Source organism: Nicotiana tabacum, chromosome 9 (genome assembly GCF_000715075.1).
Source record: "Nicotiana tabacum cultivar K326 chromosome 9, ASM71507v2, whole genome shotgun sequence".
Taxonomy (NCBI): domain Eukaryota; kingdom Viridiplantae; phylum Streptophyta; class Magnoliopsida; order Solanales; family Solanaceae; genus Nicotiana; species Nicotiana tabacum.
In genome coordinates, this window is record NC_134088.1 from 56,210,575 (window position 1) to 56,228,940 (window position 18,366).

The 18,366-nt window shown below is 36.8% G+C and overlaps 1 protein-coding gene across 1 annotated transcript; it reads right to left on the reverse strand.

Moving 5' to 3' along the window:
* Positions 1 to 1,361: 1,361 nt before the first annotated feature.
* On the reverse strand, positions 1,362 to 14,364 carry LOC107790244 (ABSCISIC ACID-INSENSITIVE 5-like protein 5). The gene is made up of 4 exons (XM_016612152.2): positions 12,671 to 14,364; positions 6,543 to 6,614; positions 6,438 to 6,467; positions 1,362 to 1,792 (listed from the first exon to the last, which is right to left on the reverse strand). Exons 1-4 carry the CDS (start codon positions 13,820 to 13,822, stop codon positions 1,718 to 1,720), a joined length of 1,329 nt encoding a protein of 442 aa, XP_016467638.1. The 5' UTR covers positions 13,823 to 14,364; the 3' UTR covers positions 1,362 to 1,717.
* Positions 14,365 to 18,366: the final 4,002 nt, after the last annotated feature.

The following is an 18,366-nucleotide window of genomic DNA, read 5'->3' on the forward strand; positions in this document are numbered from 1 at the left end:
AGCTATGCTTAGGAAGATAAGATCCTCAAATCAAACTCCTCTTGAATGAGAATAAAACTGTCATTGATGGCTGCATAACGGTTAGCTATAAATGCAGATACTCTCTGTAACGGCTGCTTATTGAATGCTATCTAATATCAATTCTTCAAATCTTTGTTATCAGTTACCTTGTCTTCAGAATTCACCCAACACTGATCACATGCTTGCAACTGGTATCAACAATTTGCTGACTCACATCCTACCTGTCTTCAACTCCACGTGTCACCTCTTCATTCGTCCAACTGTCACTAACCAATTTTACCGCATACAAACATTTCTGCAAAAACATAATGTCCATTTTTAAACAAATGAATGACTTTCAACCCGGGGAAATTGTGGACTTTCATAAGTCAAAACAAGTAATCCCTTTATTTCAAAAAGATTGGCACTATTTTCTTATTAGTATGTTTCAAAAAGATTGGTACCTTTCAACATTTTCTTAATAAGAAGCATTTATAGCCACACAAATGGAATGACAGATTTTAGACCACAAGTTACAAAAATTTTACGTCCACACAAATGTTATGGCTTATTTAGGACCACGTATCTCAAAAGTTTTCCATTCTTTATTAAAGTTTGTGTCAAGTCAACTAAGACAATCTTTTAGAAAAGAAGGAAACACTCAATAACCAGATCAATGTCTGCAGCACACATAATACTAAGAGTGTATACTTAAGGGTCATTTGGTAGGATGCATTAGATAAAATAATGCATGCATCAACTTTGTGTATTAATAATACCTTGTTAGGTACACTTTTTGGACATATACATTAGTTATGTAAGCATTAGTTATACACTCTATTTGGTATTATCATATGCATAACTAATGCATAGGAAACCGTGGTATTAATAATGTAATGGGTTATAATGCATGCATTAGCTTAGTTAAAGACAAAATTCCCCTTCAAAATTTATGTTTGATTAAAATGTTCTATTATATTAATGCAAGTTTGATGTAAAGTTCGTTACTGAAATTGCTCCCGCTATTTATATCTATACTCCGCCAATTTTTTCATTATAAATTTATAAATCTATACTCTACTACTACGTATTGAAATGCACTTGTAATCGACTTATTTTTCTTTTATTTCTTTAATTCAAACTTTATTTGCCTAATAATCCAAGAGAGGGGGGAATAAAATTATATCCCTAGTAGATAAATAAATACTTAGCATATTTTCTTTTTTATAAATAAATATTCAATTCTATACTACAATATAGGTAGACAAATCAAAATATAAAAACATTCCTCATCGTATATTTCTTTTTAAAAAATAAAGTGATGGACTGGTTATGAAGGTATTTTTGTAAGCAAATAATTCTTTCACAAATTGTGCAATGCTTTAATATATCAAACCAAACAATGGATAAAAAATATGTCAGTATAACCAATACCAGCATTACTAATACACCATATTCAGCATTATTCTTGTGCACCCTACCAAACGACCCCTTATAAATAATAGATATATCTGCATAGCAAATAAGTATTTGTCTCTAGTTTTATTCATGACATTGTCGACATGGGAGAAGACTTTGGAAATACAGAAGGAAAAGGTTACAGAAAAAAGATAACTCTTCTCTTCCGATGTACAGTGGAAAAAAGTTCCCTCTATGTACAGGAACATACTATCAGAAACATAGTTACAGCCAAGCACTTATTTCTGAACCCCCACTTTTACCAAGGACCTGTCTGGGTCCTTCTCAAGCATCGTCTTTTAGCTCCTCGTTGAAGGTTCATCATCTCCTGAACCTGTAACATCAAATGTAAGTAGTGTCAACTGAACTGAAGCAGCCAAAATGCCTTTACAAACTCAATTTTGAAATTTGTTGAACTCGTAGAAGGAGCAAAGCAACGTTGAGCTTCAACATATAAAGATACAGGTGGCAGAAATGGGGCCAGCCTATGTGGATTAGACAGTGAAATCGCTAAGGTAAACAGTAATTTATATGGATGGAATTGATGTACTAGCAGAAATAGGACTTTTTCAGACACTTCAACCTTTTATTAGAAAAATTTTGAAGTTTAGCTTGGTAAAAACAGAAGTGAAACATAAGTTTATAATCAGTTTTAGCATAAGAAACTAGATAGGTAAGTACACTTTATGTAAAAGAAATAGAGCAGCCTAGCACTAAGATGGTGCTAACAGCTAAGGCATTTTACAGGTTAGGAATCCCCTATGCAAAAACAAAAGGACAGGATTCCCATTGTACAAAGACAAATGTTTCTATGAAATCTAGTATGCTTCGTTATCTACCTTGGCAATTTCACTGTGAATGGCACGGCAAAAGATACCCTGAAAAGGTTTAAGAATGAAGACCAAATTTGGACATTGTAGAAAGAGGTGGATGCAGCTTTCTACCTCACTGTTACACATAAAAAACCTACTGCATATTGCCATTTTCCCTACTCTGCAGATTACTATGAGTGAGACACGCATTGCGAGTGACAAGCCACATAGAACAACTAATTTCGTAAGGTGCCTTGGATTTCCATAACTACTTCCATGGACAATTGATAAGGCTACACTATTGATCGTCATATAACATGAATTTAGAAGAGTTCATTCTGTTGCCTTGTCCATTCCATGCAATACTCAGCTTTAAAGACACTTTTTCTAAATCTTTCAACAGGAGCAATTCTAGGAACTTCCGAATCAAAGCAATTTTTCCTAAAACTTATAGATCAACTTCTAGCATTCCAGCATCATGAGACAAGGTTTCCTGAAGTGTTAATGAAAACCATAAAGATCATGGACAGAATATTTAATGGTAAATGTCCTATCCAAGCATCATTCCAAAACTTTGTATTCCTACTATTACAAATATTGATTTGTGCAGGTCTCAAAAGTAGGGCAAAGGCTGCAAATATTTTTCCATAAACCTAATCCATTAGTATTGTGGACTAAAACCAGCAAAGTTTATTAAAAAAATCATGTTGAACCCGTCAAAGCCCTAGGGTCTTTACACTCTCAGAGCTTCTAATGATTTCTTCCACTTCCCTCTCTAAGAAAGGCATTTGTAGCCACTCTTTATCCACTTCTGATAATCTGGGACGATTTGATGGCCTCCACTCCTCGTTCTTCTTATACAGATTGTCATAAAAGTTGATCATCTCTCTCTTGATAGTTTTCTGGTCCTCCACCACCTACCTGTTCACTTTCAACTTTTTCATGGAATTGTGCCTTCTATTCGCATTTGCACCTGGTATTTTTGTCCCCAACCTTAATTCACAAGATTTTTTATCTTTGCCTCCATGAGATATCTTCAAGTTTTGCCACCTCCTGAAGCTCCATCACAGTGGTTGCCCTTTGTGCTAACTACACTCTTCATTTAGCATACATTCTTCTTTAGCACTTTCTAAAGCCTTCAGCATTATGACTCACTATCCATGCTTTTAAGTTTTGCTTCAACATCTTTAGTTTACAGAAGCATATACTCAGGATAACCTTTAACCACAAAAGAATTCCACCAATCTTTTAACCTTTCCAGGAACCCTTCATAATCGATCAACATGGTTTCAAACTTGAACTAGGTTTTTTTCTTTCCCCATCTGCCACATTGTAATTCTATCATATTATGGTCTGGCCAATGTTTGGTTACACAATTTTTTTAATGTTGTTGAAGTGATCACCCTGTTCACTGGAAAATAAGAATCTGTCAAACCTTGATACCATCTCTGAATTATCCCCCGCAGACCAAGTAAAATTTCCTCCACAAAGATACGGGTCAAATAAGTTCCATTCTTGAATAAAATCCTAGAAGTCTTGCATTTCTGAAGTGAGTCTTTTGCTATTCTCTCTCTTCTAATGTATCTAGCAACATTTAAATCACTTGTCATCACCTACGGAAGTTGCCTGAAACCTCTAGTTGTTGCGAGCAAACCATAATCCCCTTCTAAGTACCTTCCGGTGAGGAACATAGATAGCTGAAATGGTCTATTTAAAATCACTGACAGCACTTGCAAGCTATGTCAATAATGAGCAGTCACCCCTGACACAATCAACTGCTTCCCATTGTCTCTTATTCCATAAAATAATCACACCCTGATGTTGATAGCCTCAAACACTCCTAATCTATCTGTTAGGCCAAATTTGTCTTGTCATTTTCACTCTCCAATGTTGCATTTTAGTCCCTTGAAAGCAACACATGTAGCTTTCCAGCTATTAACTAGAGACTTTGTAACCCTCCTCTTCCTACTACAGTTTAGACCCCCCACATTCCAACTAATAATTTTAACCTAAATCCTGGTGCAATTTTACCCCGTCTTTTCTCTTCCGAATCCTCAAAATCGATGTTAAAAACCAAATATTTAAGTTCCCTGAGACCAATTTGTTTCTATTGAACCGGAGTTCTACATTGTATGAGACTTATTTAAATTTGAGACGAGAAAGTGATTTTTCAATTATGATTAAAAAATACAATAGATAATACCGCGTAATTAAAAACTTAATAAAATCAACTAGTATTGAACAATGAAAGAATTTCAAGTAACAAATAAATAACTAACTCACAAGAAAAATAAAAAAAATATTATAAAATTCTAGAGATAAAACTTATTTGAATTTGAGAAGAGAAAGTATCTTTTGAATTATGATGAGAAAATTCATTCAAATAATAAAACATAACTAAAACCATAATACATAAAGTCAAAAATAAAAAGATATAGAACAATGAATGAATTTCAAGTAAAAGAGTAATAAATTAATAATCAACTCTCTCATGAGTAAAAAATCTATATTATCCATGTTACATTAAAGGAGGTAATAAGCAAGGACATTAAATCTAAAGGCAAACTAATAAAAAATTCTGCAATCATACTGAGCAACGAATAAAGCAATAACGATAATCGAGGAACAAAAGGAGAAAAAGTGGTATAAAATGTAAAATGGTATGATTTATTAGAATTTTAAATCAGAAAGTGTATTTGAGTTATAATGAAAAAAATAATACATATGTAAAATATCACGTAACTTAAATCTTAATAGATAAAGTCAAAAACAAAAAATATTAGGCAATGAAAGAATACAAAGCAACAAAGCATAATTTTAAAAGATAGTTGACTTTAATAATTAAATCTTAAAAATCAAAATTTTAATAAAAAGTCAAAGAAGAAGAAAAACTTATATTTCTAGGCATATAATACAAAAATATCAATTATTAAAAGAATTGGTACATTTATAACTAATAGAGAAAAAATTAATTTATATTTTGGACGAATTCAAATGAAGATGTACAATGGAAAAAAAGTTTCAAGAAAAACTTTTAGGAGAAAAAAAAATAGATATCTTTATCTATATTATATTAAAAAGAGAGAATTAACAAAAATACCAAGCTAATAAAACGTCATAATAGCAAATGAAATAATACTAAATATAGTAGATTATGTAATAAAGAAAAGTGAGGAACTGAAAAGTTATTCGATGACTATATCAATCTTTTTCTAATTTCATAAGATGTTCGTATTGGGCATGTTTCACCGGATAAAAGAAAGGAAAATGAAATTTAATTCAAGCAATATGATATAATATGATCAAACAAATTAGATCACACAATATATTCTCCACGCATCGCGTAGGTGCTATACTAGTGAGAATAACACAATGGGCTGTTATCTCTTGCAACTAAATCTATACAACTGCCCGTCTCTAGTTTTTCAGTTACTTCGAAGTTCAGAAATCTTTCATTAGTTAGGCCATTTCTCTGTGAGGTAGGAGCTCGGACATACCGGAATGAATTGTCCAGGAACCATTCGTATTAGTACCGGGAGCTATGTTAATGACAGCTTCGCACTTAGGCTTGTGAAATTTTCACCGTCACTGGGTCCAACCTGGGCTCATTAAAGATTGCATTCTGATGGGCCAAAACAAAATCAGACGAGTAGTCCCCTTTCTCAATCAAAACAGCATTAGCTAGCCTAACATTCCAGGCCCATAGTACGAGAACTGGGGTCCTTTGGGCAAGCATGCTTATGACGTGTATGGTCAATGAGATTGTTTTTTCTTTGTGAGCAAAGAAACCACACTTCTTTGTGAGCAAACATACCACACCGTATTTTCAGACCAATGAAAATGCTTGAAAATGATTTTAAAGTAACTGACTTCCTAAAAGAAACTACAGGCTGATAGAAAAAGTTTCGAAATGGGTACACCTGCAAGTAACTCAGAAAATTGTTATAGATGTCCTATGCACTAAATAAAAATATACTAGTCATACACAGAGATGACAGGATTCTAATGAATATAATGCATTTTGGTCTGGTACCAATGTGATGGTATCAGTCAACTATATCTGTGACCAAAATCAAGCTCAGACATGACTACATGATTCACCAAGAAAGTAGAAAAAGCATGAGGGGTTTGACTTAGAAGTAAGAAGAAAACAATAATTTGAAGTACCTGATTCTTCTGCATTTCCATCATCTCTGCCTGCAGCAACACAGTCTAGTTAGTGATGCATCATCAAGAAGTAGCTATGCATGGATTCGCTGAACAAAAGGTCACCTGTTTCTTCCGCAATTCTTCGTTTTCTTCTTTAAGTTTTGCAACTTCTGCTTCTAGCTCCATTGTGTAGGCCTACAGTATCGTAAACAGGTGGATCAGCAGCGATGAAAGTATAAACCATATTAAATAAGTGTTATGCTGGTAAGTAGAGGAATCTGGCAGTATGTTAAACAGGTGGATCAGCAGCGATGAAAGTACAAACCATATTAAATAAGTGTTATGCTGGTAAGTAGAGGAATCTGGTAGGGGCAGATTCGATGTTTGCTATATTTATGAAGATTAAAGCACAAGGTTTTGAGAAATTTATAATTTGTGATGGCTTTTCTCACACATGTCATGATTGCTCCCTAAAGCACACATTCTCTAAAGCTTCTCATGAAGTGTAACCTGTCATGTCTTGCCACATCAGATAGCTATCATATTACCGTTCTGCTATATAAGATATCCAATCTTTTTGTGGAGTTGAAAGATCAACCATGGCCATCGATAATAAAGCAGAATGTTTAGAAACACCTTTCTTGTGTGGGTTGGGGGGGGGGGAGGAGGGGTTAGAGGCACTATTAATGATCATGTTTCTACCCCTTCCAAACAACACAACGGATAACAGATAGAGGACACGGTTTTCTTTGGTAAGTGTAGCAAACCAGAGTGTAAAATTTAAAAGAAGAAAAAGAACGGGAACACCAGAATTTACATGGATAAATTATCTAGTTGCTTTTTCTTCTATCTCCTAGTGAACTCATATATTCTATGTTTACGACCTTATATTATTTTTAAGATACTGAAAAAGGTTATCAGGTCATAAAACCTTGATCAACCCCTGCCCTTAACATGAGACTGCACCCACAATACCAAGCCTCTACATACCACCCCACTCAACCAGTTCCCAGTAACCATATCTTTACCGGCCTACCATTGCACCTCAACCTAGACAACTGATATATACACAGGGAGAATACCCTGGCACTGATACCACAAGGGAGAGTGTAGTACCTGGAATCATAGAGTGATAACAATTATAGTAGAGATTAAATTATTGTAGCAAAAGTCCTCCTACAAGGGTGTTGCTAGCCTAGCTCACAGAGGCGGTCTTGCCAACAAATTGCTACGCTTAACATTAATTCGGAAAACCTCTCACTATAATAAACACATTTACTAAAAACATGTAACACCCTACATTATATAAGGATCAGCCTCCCATACTTTGAGAAAAGAAACAAGAGAGAATTTAGCTAGAAGAAGACATGGAAGAAGACATTTCTATTACATATTATATTTACAAAAGTTACCAGATGTTTTCCAACTACTACAAAGGCTCCTTTAGCTTTATGTAGGATATGGAGAACTACTACAACATACAATTTGTGAATTAACATAGCATAAGTAAAACTAAAATAAACATGACAAGTGGTCTTCCACAAATAAAAGATATAAAACTTAATGCTAGATCACCTATGTTAGCTGGTGCTTCACGTGCAAAGGTTCGGGGAAAGATGTTGATCATCCCCTTTTGCATTGTCGAGTGGCTTCACGACTGTGGACTTTGGTCCTTAATTGGTTTGGAGTGCAATGGGTGATGTCAGGCACAGTGAAAGAGGTGATGCAAAATTGGGACGACGTGAATGGGAAGATAAGTCCAAGTGCGTGGAAGTTTGCTCCTTTAGCTATCATGTGGGTTATATGGAAAGAGATAAATAGGAGAGCTTTTGAAGGGGTTGAGTTAGGTTTTGTAGAGTTGCAAAATAGTCTTTTATCTCAAGTTTCTTTTTGGTGTATCCATGATGTGTCTATTTGTATTGATGATTTGGCCATATTTTGGTGTAGGTTCTCTTTTTCTAGTATATTACTTGCATACGGGGTTTCTCCTTCTATTAATATAATTATTTGCCAAAGCAAAAAATTAAGCATACACAAGTAGTAGTAGGGAATCTCTTACATTTAAGAGACTTTTAGTAGTGATGGACAAGACATAAGATAGAATAGACAATCTTTTTCATGAGCTAGGGAATAAGTGGTAGGATAAAGTGATTTTTATAGCAAACAAGATATGGAATGGAATAATTTGCATGGCATGGGATAGTGGGCTTTTTATGGCATAACAAGACATGGGATAGTGGGATTTTATGGCAAAGGTACCTAAAAGATAGTGGAAAAATATGAATAGTGAGAAATTTTAACAGTACATAATTAGACAAGATAATAGAAAAACATGGAATAGTGGAAAGTTTTGACAAGACATGGTTAGACAAAAGATGGAGATCTTGAAAGAAACGCTTTGGATTTTAATTGGAAAATTATGGTGAGATAAAAATGGCTAAAGGGTTTAATGACTTGTGAAATATTTTAACCCACCACTTTAGGCCACGTTTTTTTTTTGTTAACCTTATTTTATTTTTCAACCCCCTTTTTTTCTTTTTGTTTGGCATCTTACCAACCTCTTTTTTTTCTGCTCTTGAGAAATTTCTTTTGCCATGTGATGATTCTTCATCCATATAATATGTTCCTCTTTTTTTTCTTTCCTTTTGGTGGCCAGGCCAGCCCAGTTTTGGAGGACGATTTCGAGGTCCCTTTCGCGGACCGCAAACTTGTTCTGCGGTGCATTATGCGATCGCAGATTGGGTTCGGAAGGTCCATTTTGTGTATTTTATAATCTGGCCCTATTTTGATTAAAAGTCATTGGGGCTCGTTTTGAAGGCAAAAATCAAGCATTTTAGAGAGAGGTGAGAGCTAGATAGGGAGAAAAGGTGAAGCTCAATCACTTCAACACTCCACTCTTTGATCAAGCTTTGGAGATTCAAGGGGAGAACTCAGAAGGTTTTCTTCTAAGAGGTAAGGTTCTACCCCCTAGCTCTCAATTTCAATGTTGGGCTGCATATAGGTAGCGGGAAGTATAATTCTTGAGAGTAGGAGTTGGTCATTTGTGCATGCATGTACCAATCGAGAAGGTGGGGAGGTTGTTGAACTAATATTGGTGAGCTATTGATGCGGGGATTGGTTGTGGGGTGAAGGATTACCAAGAAGGGCCTTGTAATCAAATTTGCACATCTAGTGTTTGATGAAATACCTAAGTGAGCTGAGCCTACGAGCACCCTCCTAATTATGGTTCGATTTTGTTATGTCTGTAAAGATTGAAATCGCTAGGAGTTTTGGAACGTTGTAGTAATTTTAAGGAAAACTCATTGAGGTATGTTAGCTAAACTCTTTCTGTAGAATCGGATTCCACGAAACTCTCGTAAACTTCGGTTATGGTTTGATCAAGTTCCTATTTCCATCATTTCAGTTTGTTCTATGGTAGCTTATCCAAAGACTTATGATTTGATTCATGTTCCAATTGTAAAACGTTATGCTCCTCTTTTATGCTTATTCCCAATGTGTTTTGAATTCTTATATGCTTATGAGCTGAAGATATGATTCTTTTCTCAATGTTTCAAATATTCTTAAATGTTTTAAGATGATCGTTGAAAGGTAATGAAAGTATGAAATATGAAATGCGGCCATCGTGCCAAGTATATGATCCTTTTTATGACAAATGTTTTTGGGAGTATCATTAGGTCACCGAGGAAGGCTGGGTTCACAATGCCCAAGCCTGAAACTTCACGTGCCGGTGTAGGGATTGATTGAGGGACAAATTCCCGTTATACTATATTGAGATTATTCCCCTTGATTGGGATGAGTTGATAGCTAGCAAGGACCATGTCGACCCACACGGCATTATGGTGAGACGGCTTAGCCGATCGGGCGGAGATCGGACGCCAAGTCGCGCACATGGTGGTGTTGTGTTTCTATGTCAATCCTCATACTTTGGGGAGAGATGGTTTAGCCGGACGGGCAGTGATCGAACTCCTGTGTCGGTACTAAGGATCTCCCAACCTAAAATGGAATTGTTTACTTGAGGCCCTATTTTGTTTTAACTTGGCATTTTAATATTATTGAATTATCTTATTGTTTCCACATTTCTCTCCTATTATGTTGGCATCCCATTCCATGAGAGGGTGTTTAGCTTTATATACTAGTACTATTCCATGTATACTAACGTCCCTTGTGCCGGGGATGCTGCATCTTTAATTGATGCAGGTGGTTCCACGGCAGGCGGCATCGATCATTGCTAGCAGTACACCCTCTACTCAGCTTGTAAGCCCCACTTTCTCTCGGGGCCTTGTGTCTTTTGATCCTTGTACATTGTATTTTGAGGTATAGCCAAGGCCTTGTCACCGGCACTTTCATACTACTCTTCTAATCCATTTAGAGGCTCCGTAGACATAGCGTGGGTTGTGTTTTGATTTGGAGAAATAGACTTTAAATGTTGTAGTTATCGGATGTTCCACTTTTTAATATGAACGTGTAATCTTTCGAAAATTATAAATGAAGCCCCCTTTAAGTAATGAAAGATGATGTTGCACACTTTATCCTCTTCACATGTCTATCTCTTGTTATTAATTCTCAAATAATTCTTGGGTAAGGTTGGGTAGAAGGCATCAAGTAGGCTTGCTTGACTGGGATATCTCGGTTGAGCGCCGGTTGTACTACCCAAGGTCGGGGCATGAAATAAATAAAAGTTCCAGTAATAAGGATTCATCATGAATTGGCAAGTTTTAAGGAGTACAATGCATCTCACGAAATTTTTCAAGACTCCAAATAAAAATGATCCAGCAGAAATTGTTGAGATCAGATTAAATTTTTCAACCAATACTTCACCAAAAGGAAGGAAAGAACAATGAGCAAATTAAATGGAAGAAGAACCATCATAGCACAAAGATGTTTCACAAGAACAGAAAAAAGGAGGTTGAAAAATAAAACAAGGTTCAAAGAAAAGAAAGAAGATTTCACAAGTTTATTTTCACAAGTTTACTTTAGCCTTTTTTATCATACCATAATTTTCTCATTAAACTCCAAAGCCTTTCTTTCAAGACCCCCATGTTTTGTCTATGTCTTCTCAAAATTTTCCACTATCTCATATGTTTCCTCTATCTTTTGTCTAACCATGTATTGTCAAAATTTCCCACTATTCCATATGTTTCAACTATCTTTTGGTTCCATTTTCCATAAAAACCCACATCCCATGTCTTGTTTTGCCATAAAAATCCAGCAATCCATGCCATGCAAATCACTTTATACCATGTCTTGTTTGCTGTAAAAATCACTCTATCCTATGACTTGTTGCCTAGCTCATAACTATATCCGTGTAATGGTGGGCTCAAGGAACTAAAAGCGATATCACAGCCCCGGATCCCCAAAGCCGCAGACAACATTTAGGACTAAACGTTTGATTGGCAAACTTTTAAACACACCAGAGGAGAAAATGATAACATTCCTTGTCCAGGAACTTGCATCTTTCCCTTCTGGATTTTTGGTGGTTGAAGAGAAATAACACTCCACAGACAATTTCTTTTACATGATTTGCATAGAGAGTAAATTTAGTTTCAGCAGAATGGATGAATGAGTTATATCCATCAAATGCACCATATATGGATACTGCATATGGCTAGCAAACAGGAAGTTGCATATGGTCAGCAAAACAGGAAGTTCAAAAATATTGGGTAAGCAAGTTCTGTGACAGCTTAATTATGAATCGAATAAGGTAGAAGCATAATGAACTGTTCTGATCAACTCGAGGGGTATGTTTTCTCTCAACTGAAGCACAAAGCTATTTGTGAAAGAACAAAATGAACAAGCATTGGTTCGCCCATGCCAGTGAAATTATGATACATAAGCTTTCCCAAAACACACATACCAGTCCCATGTAACAACAACAACAACACCTCAGTCCCAAACAAGTTGGGATTGGCTATATGAATCCTCACTTCTCCATTTAAACTGAACTCATATCATCATCATACCAAATATCTACCAGTCCCACGCATCTCAATTTATAATCATGAAGAGATTAGGTGAAAACAAACACTTCAACAAGTGAAAAAAAAACATCGAAGTTGCAGAAATATATTGACTAATCCTGGGTGAATGACAGAAATTTCACTATGAACTATTAAAGAGCAGATTTATTGGGCTCTAGCATACACTTGGTGGGAATAGATCACATACCAATTCCCTTTCAAGTAAGCTAGGTATACACATGCATGGAGACATTAAAAGCTTTGAGCCTATCTGTAAGATTCAAGGAATATTACCTGCTTCCGAGCTCTAGATCTTGCAGCAGACTCTCTATTTTTTATCATTCTCCTCTGCCTCCTTTCAACAACTTTCTCCACAGCACCGCCTTTCCTGCCCCTTAAACCACCACTAAAGACATAAGGTACTGGAGATATCGAAGATGTATCTCCATTACTCTTCCCAAGTCCATCTGATGAAACTGCTGGAGATCCTGTTGCACCAGTTACACCTCCAGCTCCAAAACCAACCATATTCATTCCTCCACCCGTCAAAGCAGCACTTTGAACTAAACTAATACCAAGTGCTGGATCAGAAATACCAACAATCCCACCCCTCATCCCTGGACTGCCTAATTGACCACTAGTTGGGATGGCCATGGGAGCACCATAAGCCAAACCAGGTTGCTTAGGAAAAAGAGGTTGCTGCTGCTGTTGTTGCTGTTGCTTTGGCTGCTGCTGCAGTTGCATTGTTCCTTGCTGTTGTTGCACAGATATCATCCCATTCATATTCAGTGGTAAATTACCAGACTGAACACAAATTCCACTATTATTGTCGATGTTCCTACTAGCCACCATAGCTGTATTCCCATTGCTCTGTTGATATCCAAATCCCACTCCAAGACTATGTCCAGCATGTGACATATCACCAAAGACCCCAACATTACTAGCTTTTGCAGCTAACTGGGCATCTTCTCTCACAACACCAGCTCTAACCAAGAAATCCTCAAGTGTCATCTCTCCTAAAGTCTGTTGCCTACGAGGCATGTTCGATAACCCCGCATCACCATTTCCATCCGTTCCACCATAATACTCTTTTGACATATCCTTCCACACTTCATCAATAGTCTTCTGACTCAGTGTCCTCGGTAAAGTTAAAGACCCTTGCCTCTGTAAATTCCCACCTCGAACACCCGCTTCTTGTCCACCAACCCCAGAAGTTCCCATGTTCTGACTCTCTTCTGCACTCCATATGTTCTTTAACAACTCATCCATGTTCATTGACCCAAAATCCTTTCCACTCCCTCTCAGAAACTCATCAAAAGTCAGTGAATAAACAGACGACTGCCGTGCCAATGGAACGTTCTCTGGCAGCCTCCCACCAGCACCACCACTTCCACTCCCCCCTGGTGGCTCATTTCCATAGTTCTTTATACTCAAATTACTCCCCATTTACCTAAAAACTCGAGTCCTGCTTCTGTCGTTGAACCAGCGATAGGAAAAACCCTCAACTTTAGAGCAAAATCTATCTATTTCGTCTTGAATTTGCCTAACTAGGCAACTAGCTTTTCGCCTTCAGCTTTTGAGCATTAAATTTCAACCACAAGCACTAACTCACGGGCTTTGACTTTTATGGCCAACTCTCCCCCAATAGTACTTCAAAGTTCACTCCTCTATTCAAATTCAAGTACCTGGTTAGATCAATAAAAAGTTACTTCACCTCAAACTCACCAACCCCAGATCAGAAAAATCCTCTACAAGTGAAAAACTCTACTTGAAATTGGCTGCAGTTTTAGATAAGAACAAGAACCCCAGAGTATAAAGACCCTTTCAACCTATATAGTAGCTGCGCACATGCTTTCGGATGTGTGTCTAAAAATACAAAACTAACAAAGAAAGAGTTCCACTTCAAAGAAAGGACAATCAAGAAGATACCCTGTTGAAAAACAAAGCTAATCTTTGACTATTTAGTATTTATTCGTCCGTGCCAAAAAGCTTCATCCTTATTTAAAGTTCCCCTTTTAATTTTAATAAAAACATTTATAAATATATATATTATAAATATATATATATATAATTTATTTTAAACTAGAAATTTCAAAAGTATTACGTATCCTTTTTAAAAAATATTTGTGCTTAAACAAATATCACCCCATAAATTAAAATGAAGGATGTAGTAAGTTTCATCTATGTACAATCTTTTTTATTTAGTATGTTTCAGAAAGAAATACCTCTTTATATTTAAAAATAATTTTAGATTTTTTATTTTTTATTTTTAATAATATATATTTATATAATCACAAACATATATAGAGAGAGATCATAGAGTTACTAAGGATCAGAAAATTTTTACTAAGGATCAGAAAAAGTGTAAATTTCTAAAAAGAAATTTCTTATACTTATGCTGGATGAAGTACTTAGAAGTAGAAACCATGGAGTTACTAAGGATAATTGGCCGACCGACCCTCCATGAAACTTATTTTTCCCTAACTTCCAAGTTTTAAATTATTGGTTAGGATATATTCTAGGTTAATAAGTGTTAATGTGTGATTTTAGTTAATGAGAAGGTGAAGTGGGACGCAACGTTTGGACGCTTATATGAGGAACTTGGGGACAAAGGCGGGACACGAAGCTATACACGCTAGCCAAGGTGAGAGAAAGAAAGACCCGTGATATGGACCAAGTAAAATGCATCAAAGACGAGGATGGAAGAGTATTAATGGAGGAGGCACATATTAGATGTAGATGGTAGTCATACTTCCATAAACTCCTAAATGAAGAGGGAGACATGGACATTATGTTGGGCGATTTGGAACACTCCGAGAGTCATCGTGATATATTGTAGGTGTATTATAATTGAGGAGGTCGAGGGGGCTATGTGGAAGATGAGCAGTGCGAGGGCGACCGGGCCAGACGAAACCCCAGTGCAATTTTGGAAGAGCGCGGCTAGGGTAGGCTTGTAATAGCACACTAGGTTGTTTAACATCACTTTTAGGATGAACAAGATGCCCGAAGAGTGGATTTCAAAATTGGGCATATGTTCAGGTTGAGTATCGGATGATCCGAGAGCGTTTCAGTGCTTATTATGAAAAGTTGGCGTTTTGAAGGTTTTAGAATTTTCTAAGTTTAGTATGGAGAGAACTTTGGTGTTATCGATCTCCGTTTGGGATTTCGAGACATTGAATAGGTTCGTATTGTCATTTGTGACTTATATGTAAAATTTGGCATCATTCCGGGATGTTTGAGTGTGATTTGGATGCTGCATTCCAGGTTACGATCCGTAGCACACGGAGTCCCTCTCTTATTCATTTATTATATCTTGTCTAGTTTATATTTCAGACATATGTTGCATTAGTATTGTATTTTCTAGTAGATGCTCATCCACTTGTAACGCCGGGTTTTAGAAATTTCTAGTAGATGGTTATGGTATTTATCTAGTATTGTCGCCTTTTCCTTTTATGTTTTTTTTTATTAATGTTTTATATCTCCATATTTTTCTATGCCTAATTTCCTTTACTTAATAAAACTCATAATTTAAAAAATAATAAAGTAAATAATTAAGTTGATAGTTCCTTGTTGGCTTGCCTAACGGCGACGCTGGGCGTTATCACGACCTATAGCGAGAATTGGGTCGTGACAGGTCAGCTCTTAGCTTGTTTTTATTTGCATTGGCACTGGATACACTGATGCGTCACATTCAAGGGGAGGTGTCATAGTGTATGTTATTTGCAGATGATATTGTACTGATTGACGAGATGCGAGACGGTGTTAATATGAGATTGGAGGTTTAGAGACAAACTCTGGAGTCTAAATGTAATGACTTGATCAGTCATTTTGCTTTACAGATCCATGTTCACCTATTTAAGACTTCCCATATATGTTTTTACTGTTTTATGACTTGCAGGGTTGGTTGGTTTGGTTTTGGAGGGGTTCTGGTTGAATTCGGAACACTTGGTTCCATAATAGTGGTCTAAGGTGGCCAAGTTTGACTTGAGTCAACGCTTTGAGTAAACGACCTCGGAATCGGGATTTGAAGGTCCCAATAGGTTCATATGATAATTTTGGACATGGACGTATGTTCGGATCGAGATTTGGATATGCCGGGAGCATTTCAGCGCTTATTGTTAAAAGTTAGCATTTTGAAGGTTTTAGAATTTTCTAAGTTTGACTCGAAGTGGATTTTGGAGTTATCGGTGTCCGTTTGGGATTCCGAGCCTTGGAATAGGTTCGTATTGTGATTTGTACGAAAATTTAGCGTCATTCCAAAATGTTTAAGTGTGATTCGGATGCGTTCGTCGAAGTTTGAAAGTTTAAAGAATGAGTTTACCGTCGATTCGTGTTTTTGATGTTAGTTGTGGCTTTTCAAGCCTTAGGATAAGTTTGGATAAGGTATTGGTAATTGTTGGTATGATTGGATGGGGTCTCGGAGGCCTCAGGTGTGTTTCGGAATGGTTTCAGACAAATTCTCCTTGTTTTATCACTGTTGGTTTCTGGTGTGTTTGGTGTGCATCGCGATGGCATAAGAAGGGTCACAATCGCGAAAGGCTAAATGGACTGGTAGGGACTTTGCTCTTCTCGATCGCGAAGATAGTGTCATTGTCACGCCCCAAAACCGAGGAACGCGACCGGCATTCAACCGAGTGAACTCGACAGAGCAAGCCTGTTAGATTTTCTTCTACCCAAACTAATCCACGAATGAAGATAATACATATTTTCATTAATAAGACAAAAACGTGATCATGTCTACAATACCAATTCATTACCAATAGTTTTTATTATTTTTAAAGTCTCAAAAGGAAAAATAATACAGCCACAACATAACATATTTTGACTTTCTCAGTACTAATACACAACCCACACTATGTCTACGGAGCCTCTATAAATAAAGAAGAGTACAATGATAATGCCGGCAACAAGGCCCCGGCTATACATCAAATAGAATACACAAAGTACAAAAGAGTCATGACCCCGGGATGAAGTGGGGATCACCAAGTCAGCTGGGAAGAAGATGTACTGCTATCATTGATCAATATCTCCTGTTGTGGAACTACCTGCATCCATTTAAAGATGCAACGCCCCCGGTAAAGGGGACGTTAGTACTGTCGAATAGCACTAGTATGTATAACTAAACACCCTCTCAATAGAATGACAAATAATACAAACAAGATTAACATAATGTTAATGGAAGCCTTAATCAACATCAAACCTCAATTTAGGATCAAGACAGTGTTTCAATTAATTTCCAAATCTCACATTGGGAGATTTTTAGTATCGATATACTATTGTTCACAATACCATTATTCATGTAAGGACCCGCAAAAATTTAAAACAAAAACTTGAGGTTTCATGGTGCCAATTTAGATTCTTGCGTTACTATAGTAGAAAATTCTTCGCGGCGAACTTGCTCGCTGCGGTTCAAACTTTTTGGATAGAACAGTACCCTACGGACTAAGAAAAAAATATTTCCCAGAAGAACGCATTTCTGCGGCCCATTATGCGGCCGCATAATTACTTTGCGGACCGCATAATTGCCGCAGAGTGAAGCAGTAAGTTTGGCCAACTTGAGGTCATTTTTGCGGTCGATTATGCAACCGCGTATCGATCGCATAATCCCTTTTGAGTTTTTTTAGAGGGAGTTCTGCGGTGCATTATGCGATCACATAACGAGTATGCGGACCGCATACTCGTCGCATACCTAGGCCATAAGTTCAGGCCCCTGAGGGCCATTTATACGGTCACTTTGCGGACCGCATACCTGTGTCGGGGCACCATTTTTCTTAATTTAAAACCCGACTCCCACTCCGTTAAAATACCCCATTTAGTCTATTTTGAGCTCATTTCTGATATTTCTAGTGTGAGAGAGAGAGGGTTCTAGAGGGAGGAACTAATTTTCATCAATCAATCTTCACCCATCACTCAAAGCTTGGAAATACTCAAGTAGAGCACTCAATTTCTTCATCCAAAAAGGTAAGACTTCATCACCCCAGCTCTTAATT